This window comes from Hirundo rustica, chromosome 5 (genome assembly GCF_015227805.2).
Source record: "Hirundo rustica isolate bHirRus1 chromosome 5, bHirRus1.pri.v3, whole genome shotgun sequence".
Lineage (NCBI taxonomy): Eukaryota > Metazoa > Chordata > Aves > Passeriformes > Hirundinidae > Hirundo > Hirundo rustica.
In genome coordinates, this window is record NC_053454.1 from 41,870,826 (window position 1) to 41,880,829 (window position 10,004).

Genomic DNA, 10,004 nt, shown 5'->3' on the forward strand with positions numbered 1-10,004 from the left:
TCCTTCTTTAAGGTGTTTTGAGAGTTACAAAACAAAACTGTAGCGTTGTCTTTTGGCTAAGGATGATTTTATTTTTTTATGTTCTGTTGTTGTGGGGTCTTTTCAACTTATTTTTTTAAGAAGCTGCAATTAAAGTAGTTCTGAGAATTAAAAAATAGACAGCAGTTTTATGTAATTTAGCTATTTACACCAATAGGTATTTGCATGGGCACACATTCAGTTTTCATTTACATGTATAAGGCTCTACACTCAAATTTTCCTAAAAGTGAGGTTAGAAAGGATAATGCCTTGAATGTGCCCCATATTTTCTGTGGGTTGTCCTGGGTGATGTTATGTTCATCACTATGAAATATGTGAATGTTTCATATTTAAAAAATATCAAAAAGTAGGTCTTTAATATTTTACTAGAAAATAATTTTGAAAGAAAGATAAAGAAAATAAATATGCAAAAGTATATACAAAATGCAAAATATCAAATATATAATAAATAAATTTCAATATAATATGTAATATATTTAACAAATAATTGGTATATTTTACATATATGTATGTGCAAAGTGGTTGGATCACTGAATAGAAAATAAACCTTCATGATATGCAAAATGATGTGTTGACATGAGTAACAAAGCAGGTTGGATTTTGTTGTTTCTTTTAGTTTGGGTTCTGGCGTCTGCTGCAACACAAGAGTAAGGGTTGTGCTAGAGATACACATTTAGATTACTATTTCCAGGTGTTGCCCATGCTTTTTCAAGTGGTAATATTATTGAAGAGGCTGTCTTTAGTTAAGTACATTACTTTGGTCTCCTTTTGTATGTGTGTGTGTATGTGCCTGTCACAAAGTCTTTGTTTTGACACCTTATGGTGTTTCATGAACCCAAAGGTAACAGAACGCATAATTTTTTTGTAGTCTCATTTACTTTAACAATTTCAAGTAACTTAAGCAGGTGTAGGCAACAAAACCCAGTTTCTTGTGGTATGCATCGTGTTTGCTTTTTGTAGAGATAGGTGGTAAGAATGAGTCTACTTTCCATTGCATGTTTCTTATTTATATAATGCTTCTTTGCTGTAGGAACGTTCCAGCCCTGGGGTCATACTATTCAAGTAGACTGGGCAGATCCCGAGAAAGTGGTTGATGAAGAAACTATGCAGAGAGTTAAAGTATTGTATGTGAGAAATTTAATGATATCTACTACAGAGGACAAAATTAAAGCTGAATTCAACAAGTTTAAACCAGGAGTAGTTGAACGTGTAAAGAAGTTGAGGGACTATGCTTTTGTTCATTTTTTCCACCGTGAAGATGCAGTTGCTGCTATGTCCGTAATGAATGGAAAGTGCATTGATGGAGCCAGTATTGAGGTAACACTGGCCAAGCCAGTTAACAAAGAAAGTTCTTGGAAGCAACATTTTAATGGTCAGATAAGTCCAAGTTCTGAAAATCTGTTGGGGTTTCCTAACAAAGAAGATAGTACTCAAAAATCCTTGGGGAAGCCAGCAAGTCTTTCAATTCGTCTTAATGGTCAGCACAGTCCAGGCCCCCCTGAAGTTGAAAGAAGTACATACCCCATTTTTCCAGGAATAAAGCTTACTCCAATTAGCATGTATTCTTTAAAGCTGAGTCACTTCAGTTCTGCAGTAATGCATCTGGATTATTTTTGCCATAAAAATAGCTGGGCACCACCAGAATACTGCTTGTATTCAACCACAAGTCAGGATGGGAAAATACTCTTGGTGTACAAGGTGCTTATTTCTAGTATTGCAGATGATTCCCAGAGTTACTTCATGCCAGAAAAACTCTGTACAACAGTAGAAGATGCAAAGGAATTGGCAGCACAGTTCACACTTCTACATCTAGGTAAGCATAAACATTTTTGATTATATATGAGGAAGTGAAGCTAGAGAAGTTACTTTTAAATTGTTCTTGGTACACATGTCTTGGTGCATATGTGTATTTTCTATAAAGTAGTCTACAGAAGACTTGGTTCTTGAGTCAGTTGGGTCTGGACCATTAGATGAGAGCACTGAGGAGACATCGTAAATATCTAAACAGTCCAATGCCAGGATCATTTTTCATTATATTTATCAACTGGAATGGTGTATAAGGAAGAATTAGATGACATATAAGTAAATGAGGTTTAAGGTCATCTGTGAGATGACTACGGTGGTGAAAATTTATTTGAAAGTCTGTTCTAGCATTTCATTTATATATGTTGCTTTTTTTAACATTAGAATGCAACTACTATGTATTACAAATATTTATATTATAAAATCTGGGGAGGGGAGGACATTGGGATTTTTTTGTTTGGTTGGGTTTTTTCCCTCACTTGTTCTAATTTTGGTGAATTGGAGAAGTGGTTGCAGTACGCTGTTAAAACAGTGTTGCCATTCTTCTCTTCCTAGTACTACTACTTAGCACTTGTTCTGCAGGTCTCTTGAGACATATGTAGGCTGTGGTGAGATTTCTCCTTTGGATGAGTTCACAGCAGACTTATTTCAGGCTTGACTATGATGGCTTTTTTTTTTTTTTTGCAGTGCATCACTAAAATGTAAACAAGCTTTTTCTTCTTGCTTGCATTCTTTCTTCTCCTTGTGTTTGGATTTGGCATGGCCAAAAGGTCTTAGAGGAAGAAGAACCTCTGAAGCACAAATTCATTGTCTCCACTTCAGCAGTGGTGTGCTTGTTTTACACCTCCAGAAGGTGATGCTTTCAGATGGCCAAAGTGATTTTGAATAATAAATGGCTAAGTATCTGTGTCTGGTTTTGTACACACAGCATTTGACTAGTTGAGTGTCTATTTGCGTATTTTTCGAGCTAGGAAAATTAGGGCCACACCTTTATAACCCATGTAGACCTGAACACAAAAGATAACATGGTACTAAACTCAAAAGAGTGGTGTAAGGCTCTCCTTAAAAGAAGAATAAAGTCAGTTGCAGGTTTTATGCTTGACCGTATGTCTCTGCCCAGTTCGGTTCTTTCGTTACCTATTTTCTCTCCCGTACTTCTCTGGGAAAAAATCAAAGGAGCAATTAAAATTAGATTAAGAGTAATTATTCACAGTTGTGGGCAAATCGTGAATGCAGACTGAAAAAAAGAATGAACAAAGTATGTGTTGAGATTTTTATCTCCTCAGTTATAATTACAAGTGCTACAGGGAAAAGGTTTTAAAGTGGATTTAAATTAATAGTATTCTAAATTATTTTAGCATTTGATTGTGCCATATAATCACAGTTAATGTGAACTGGTATTTAGCGGGATTCCCAAATACCAGGGTTTTTTTTTGGCAGCTATCTACCTAATGGCCTAGTGCTAGTAATGCTGTCTTTTTATCTTTGAATAACCTTTTTTTTTTTTTTTTTTTTTTTTTTTTTCTTTTTTCTTTTGATGGCCTCTGTGCATTCTGGTTTGTGAGGATTTGGGCCTGCTGAGAGCATACAGAGCCCTGATTTGAAGCAAAAATACAAGGCTGACTTTTGAAAGATACACATCTTTCATATTGATTAAAACCCCACTTTTTGATGTTGGCCTTGCTGTGATGCTGAAACGTAGCCCTAAGGAGTCTAAAAGTACAATTTCTTTTCCGTGTCTAATCTAAAGTAGTTGTTTCTCTTCCAGTTTAATATATATTCCGTGATGAAAGAAATATCTGCAGGTAAAGGAGAGTTGCTAGGTGTGACAGAATCCTTCTCATGGAAGTGTTGTGTAGTTTTATATGTTGAATGATGCTGATGCTGCTGTATGGGTTGTGGTTTTTCTTTGGGGTCTAGGGGTTTTGTCTCTTTGGGGTTATTTTGATAACTAGCAGTGATTTGAGAAAAGTCTGACTGTGTTTCTTGGAAGGAACTTCCTATAAACACAAGTGTATAAAGATGACATAGGGACTAATTCTTTCTGGTAAGTAACTTCTTTTACAGGAATCTAATTTTTTTGACCACTTAATTTTTGATGAAGTGTACAGGTTGAGTTGTGCTGTTTTGTTTTTTGTTTAAAGCATATAATTAGTCTAAGGTAAGTAAATGAGAAAGGGCTGCGTTGATTAATAATCTCAAGTCATCCTGGCTTTTTTTTTTTATGTGGTATGTATTTCTGTATTTACTTTCACACATTACAGAATACTTGCTTTTTACACAAGTTTATATAGTACTGGTACGCAGCAGTCCTGAACAGATAGCAGTACAGCAACTAACCACTTGGTGTCACCTGAATATTTTGAAAATGGTAGTTCTTAGAAAACACAGAAAAAGCATGCTGTGAGGGAAAGAGTAATAAGCTATATTATAATGTTACTAGATAAATTGCCAGATCAAGGGAGTGAAAATGCTCAGGCTTAGCTAAATGTGTGAAAATCATGTTTGGGGGTCCATTTGTGAGAAGGGGAGGAGAACTACATGTTGAAATTTCAGAAGGTGAATTTTGTCAGGGGGAAGAGTGGAGGAATAGGGAACAGAAAACACCTGAATGTCCTGTAGAAGAATTAATACCTCTACCATTAATTTGAATTGCATTTCTGAACAAATAAGTCTGTGCCTTCAGAAGTTGCACAATGCCTTAATGTCAGTTGCAAAATGGTGCTTGGCTGTTACAGGTGGCATCCAGTTAGAAATACATGTGAGGCTCCCTACTCTCACATGTGCTGGAGGCTGGCTAGATGTGAGGCAGCTCCAGCTGAGACTGTGCAGTTGTGTGATTAGCACACACTTGGTATTCCACCTGTGGTCCAGAAGCAGTCTTAGTGCGGAGTCAATCCCGAAACAGGAGGTGCTGTTGTCATTCAGGTCCTTCGCATCCGTAATGTAGGCTTGTAGCTTATGGAATCAAACTGGCTCATCCACGTCTGCAAAGTACAGGCAGAGGAAAATGTGAAATTGCATAGATGTGCTCCGAATTGTTGGAGAACTCCCAGCTCCCTTTCTTTAGTAAGAGTAAACATCTGAAGTCTGGAAAAGCAGAGCCTTCTTTTGAAAACTGTTTTTTATTTGGTTGGTTGGTTTGTTTTCACTTGCTACTGGTGGAATTCCACTGGTTTAAGGAAATACCAGAACATGTCAGAACCTATTTCTAGTCCTTAAGATAACACTCTCTATAGCAAAGGCTGAGTCCTGGGAAATTCTCTCCCTACTGAGTTTAGCTTAAGGGTGATGGGGAGAAATGGGAGACGTTTCAGTAAAGTTTCCTGCTTCAGGAATCTGCCAGGTTTTAAATGGATATTCCACTATAGGGTGTTTGCATTTCACACATGCTATTTCATGTTACGTGTCTGTGAGACACAACTTATGAAATTAGTTTTCTAGGTAGAAGAGAATATTTTAAAAGCATTTATAAGAAAAATATACTGTTAAATCTTCAAGAGAAAGCCTTTTAATAACTAACTATAGCACATAAGTAATAGTTTCTTTCCAGTTCCCCTCATTAAGTTTTATAGTAAATGATACTTAAATAGGTGGAGCAGGCATTGTATCTTACCACTGTGAATTCACTTGTTTAAACGTCTTGAATACTGCATGCAGTAGCAATTTACAAGTCACAAATAAAACTTTTATAACCTAGTTCAAGAGTCTGTATTTAGCATCTGTGTCCCAGAACAAATGTATCCACAGATTGCTGTTCTAGATTTTGGACATTAAAACTAAAGGTCAAGTGAGGTGGTTTTCACATTTTGTTTTAGGAATTTTCTTTACTTAAACACTGCCTTGGTTTCCTTTATCAAAATTAATTATATTGCTCTTGGAACAATCAACAGGTATTAATTGTGAGATATTTGAAAAAAATACAGATGATAAGTAGTATTTCATGGTTTGGGGGTTTTTAATGATCTTTAGAAAGGCTCTGAATGTAGCATAATAAGTTTTTTAACAGTATGAATTTAGAAGTCTGAATATATTTACTAGATGAGTTACACATAATGGTTTTTCTTACAGCCCCTGAGCAAGCATATATAACATTGCTGTCCCTGAATGCAGCATGGTGGGATAATAAAGGTGAGTAAGCCTCTCAGGATTGTCCACTGCAGCCTTTTGCCCTCTCAAACACTGTGTTAGCTGCACTTTTGCACTTTTGTTAGAGAAGTTGGGCTTTCCCCACAGACACAGCTCTAAGAAGGCTTGTGGAGGTTCTCTGTTGCTTTTTTTTCCGAAGGAGACCCTACCTCTATTGCCCTGTACCTGCTGATGGATCACAGTCTGATATTCTTGTTGGTTGTGCAGCACAAAGGAAGGTTACAGTTTTTACACCTAAAATGAGTCATTTTTCAGTCATTTCTTAATTATTTGCCTTTCCAGTTTTGGTTTAAATTTATGTATGGAAATGGGAGCTCTTACTACTCTGGGCACTTGGACTATTTTTTGGCTAGTCAGTTTAATGTAAAAGAGACTATTGTCTCCCCTGATTGATTTTCTTTTTTTTTTTTTGTTTTGTTTTGTTTTGTTTAATATGCTGTTGTGGATGAATTTACGTGCATATATCTGTCACTTCTGAGGCCTCAGTCTTTTTTTTTTTCTTGAATTGTGTGAGAATGGTTTTTGAAAACTTGCAAGGCAGTTTGAAAATGACATTAAATACATACTGTCTTAACTTTACTGCTGGAAGCTTCTAATCTCAGGCACACAAAATATTTCCCAAAGATTCAGTTATTTTTTGGCCGCTGCTAATGGACAGGGAACACAAATTTGTAGCTCTTAGCCTATGTAAGAGAACTTGGGAAAGAATAAGTAAGACAGATACAATGATATTGGACTATATTTATCTGTGAAATAACTTGTCTGCCTTCTGTAGGGTCAGTCCCTTCAAAACAGGATATAATTAACATGGTTTTTTTTCTACTCCACTGATGATCACAGTGAAGTTAGGTTTTGTTTAGGTAGTGTCTATCAGGCAGAACTTGGTGCTTAGTTGAGTGTAGACTCTGGCCTAAAGAGTTAAATATACAATATGAATGACTGCTGCTAGGATATGTGTGATTTATCTAGCTAATACTGCTTGGAACAATGATCTAATATGCACTTGAAAGCTGTCTGTGTTAATATTTTGCATTCTTTGAAAAAAATGGTTATTATTATGAAATTCAGTTTAAAGTGTGTGATTTTATATATAGAATGAGAAAATGTGTTCAGTACAGAAGAACGGGGTGTCTTAAAACTAGGAAAAAAAATCTTTTAGGAAAAAAAAGCCCCTTTAGCAGTTGGCTAAACACTTTCTTAATTATTTTGAGTTAGTGTTAGTGCTGCGGAGGAAAGGGAAAAACACAGCAGTGAATGCTTTCATTATACCATTATCTTAAGTTCTTAACAGTTAAGTCTATCTTGAAATGGATAATGCAGTATGCTTGTTGAAATCAGTCTCTTTTCATCCCCCTCTCCTTCTCTTTCTGCAGCCAGCTGCACACCCTACTTGGTTTGAATTTCCCCAAAGAAGAGAAGTTTGGAATTTACTGCTTTGGATCTTGTCATGAAAGGAAAAGGAACACCCCACTGATACATAATTACTGGAAATTCACATTCCATGTTTATTGATGAATAATTCTTCGAAGCATGTGTATTAAGCATTTCAATTTAAAGATTAGTGAAATTGAATGTTAAATTTTTTTGGTTAGTTTGATTAAATTTGGGTTTAAAAGATAATTTGTTTAAAAGATTTTTATTTCCTATAATAGTCTATACAGCAGTAATTTATATTTAGTGTTGAAATAATTTGCCAGAATTCCTACTCTTTTATTTTCACACAGAATTTTTACAGCTTCTATTTTATGTAATTTTAAACAAATGTTTAAAAAAATGACCAAAAAAACAATAAACACCATTCTGGCATCCTTGCCTTTTCATATATAGACATGCATAATACGAAACTTAAGTATCATCCTCAAGTTTGCTTCCATTAACTTGATGCAAAATTTTATAGGAAGAACATGTCCAATAAAATCTTTGCTTCTGATATAGCAGTACATCAATGGAAAACTGGTATTTTGAAGGACTTTCATCAATATACCATCAGGCTACATTGCTGTAGTTATAACACTGAGGTTCAATAACTTAGTTAATTCTTGGAGACAAAAACAGGCAAAAAAGAAAAATCTTGACAGATAGAGATTACATGTATTTTTATGTACAGCTCAGTAGGTTGTAGTTCCTGTTGTTAGCACCTCTCTGTTGGGACACACGTGTGCTTTCATATGCATAGTGGCCTTACTTTTATCCGGGCTCTCCCTTGAAACCAGCACCTGTGCTTGCCTGTGGAACAGCAGCTTGCTCCCTATAATCAGACCATGTTCTTCTTAAAAAACATTGTTTAGCATTAAACTGAAAACAGCTTTTGATTTTTAAAATGAGATATATGTAATTCATTTTGAATGACCCATCTTTATTTTTATTGTGACTATTTTGCATTTCTCAGTCAAGTGCTTTATTTATTGAATGACAAAAGAATAACAGCCTTTTTTTTAACCTTTTTAACAATCTGAAACTAACACTGTAGACCATTCTTATTTATAGAATTTTATACATAGTTTCAGTTCACTGACAAGGAATGGGCCAGGTGGTTAAAATATCTAAGTGCCTCACCTATGCAAGTATTGTTTGTAAGCTGTTGTATCTGAAAATGGTTTGTCAGAAAGGAATATTATGTAGACAGAAAACAATGCAATGGAAAGATTACAAGTTGAATAATTTTTCTTAAAAACAATCAACTGTTGTGGTCCAATATGTATTTTGGTTCAGTGTACTTCATCACCATATTAAATTCTCCTTTTTGCTGTTAATTTAGGTGCAGTTATAGCAGTTTCATTTTATTTGATATTAGCTACATAATAATTCTTCTACATGTTGCAAATTCTAATGTTAAAATAATGTGTTTGACTTCTGTACACGAATTAACATTTATATTAAATTTATGCTGTTCATATTTGGTCTGTGTAAAAGAAAAATAAATTATTATTTTAGACATAGTACCTTCACTAACTTACTTGGGAGGATTCACTTCGCTTTCTGTAATAACAAGCTTTGGATAGAGGCTCCAGTGCTTTGCTGAACAAAAGGAAGGGTAATTAAGTGGCTGAGTGAAGACTGGAAAAAAGAAAAGTAGTAATTCTTGAAAAGCAAGTTACTTGATTAGCTTTTATCGCATATGAGTCGTTAAAAGGTTAGGATTTCCTAGAAAACCCATGCATAAAGGGAACAGGGAACTTGTTTAATCCGTGTTTAAACCAAGTGGTTTCTAAGGCCAAGACAAAAATCAGTGTTTGAGATAGAATGATACAGTATAATGCTGATAAGACATGGGGTTGGTAATTTAAAAGTATTTTCCTGGGAGCCTGAGAATTCTAGTCTACAGACTGCTGAAATAAGCTTAATTTTATTTTTCAAGTGTCTTGGTGTTTACATTTCTTATGGAAATCTGGACCAAACAAACCTAGGTAAAATTGATATTGTTAGCTAATTAAGGGAGCTGTGGGCTAAGGTGCACAAAGATTGCATAATATTACAGTGAATACTGGAAGAAGAGCTGCAAACAAAAGTACCTCCTCTGAACAAAAGGAGGTACTGCCCACTACTGTAGAAAACCAGGGGATTGCATTTTTTTAGGTGTGTAGCATCCTCCTTAATAGGATTTCCAACTGAGGCACACCCCCCCGCCCCCCCCCGTTTTCCTAAAAACTAGCAAATCCCATCATTACTAACATGAGCATGTATCTTTGCAATTATCTGCAGTATTTCTAACGTGTGACAATACTAGACCCGTATCAAAGATTTCAGTGTAATGACTACTAGGTTGATGCCAGCCAAATACAGCCCTCGGGCAGAATTTGTCTTTGTTCTACAGCTAAGTGCAGTGTTGTAAGGAAGAAGCAGCTGAAGCAGCAGCAGTAGCACGCTGTTGCTGTAATTCAGGCTTTTTGCAGTTTATTTAGAATACATCATTAGAAATCTCCAATCAGTGTGCAAAATTGCAAACATATTTTTCATGCTTATAAAAATCTCACTGGAGCTTATTAACCTTTGGAAAATAAACCATCATGTAT

At 35.4% G+C, this 10,004-nt stretch overlaps 1 protein-coding gene across 4 annotated transcripts in view; it reads left to right on the forward strand.

Annotated features, from left to right (window-relative positions):
• LOC120753503 (probable RNA-binding protein 46) overlaps window positions 1-8,891 on the forward strand; it is a 31,741-nt gene extending 22,850 nt beyond the window's left edge. For 2 of the 4 annotated variants that reach the window (XM_040065784.2, XM_040065786.1), the window contains 3 exons: window positions 1,070-1,852; window positions 5,914-5,973; window positions 7,365-7,593. In XM_040065784.2, the coding sequence (XP_039921718.1) occupies window positions 1,070-1,852; window positions 5,914-5,973; window positions 7,365-7,390 (869 nt within the window). In that variant the 3' untranslated portion in view covers window positions 7,391-7,593. Of the gene's footprint in view, window positions 1-1,069; window positions 1,853-2,529; window positions 2,957-5,913; window positions 5,974-7,364 lie in introns of those variants that run through there. The other 2 variants (XM_040065785.2, XM_040065787.2) reach the window with 2 other exon arrangements.
• Window positions 8,892-10,004: the final 1,113 nt, after the last annotated feature.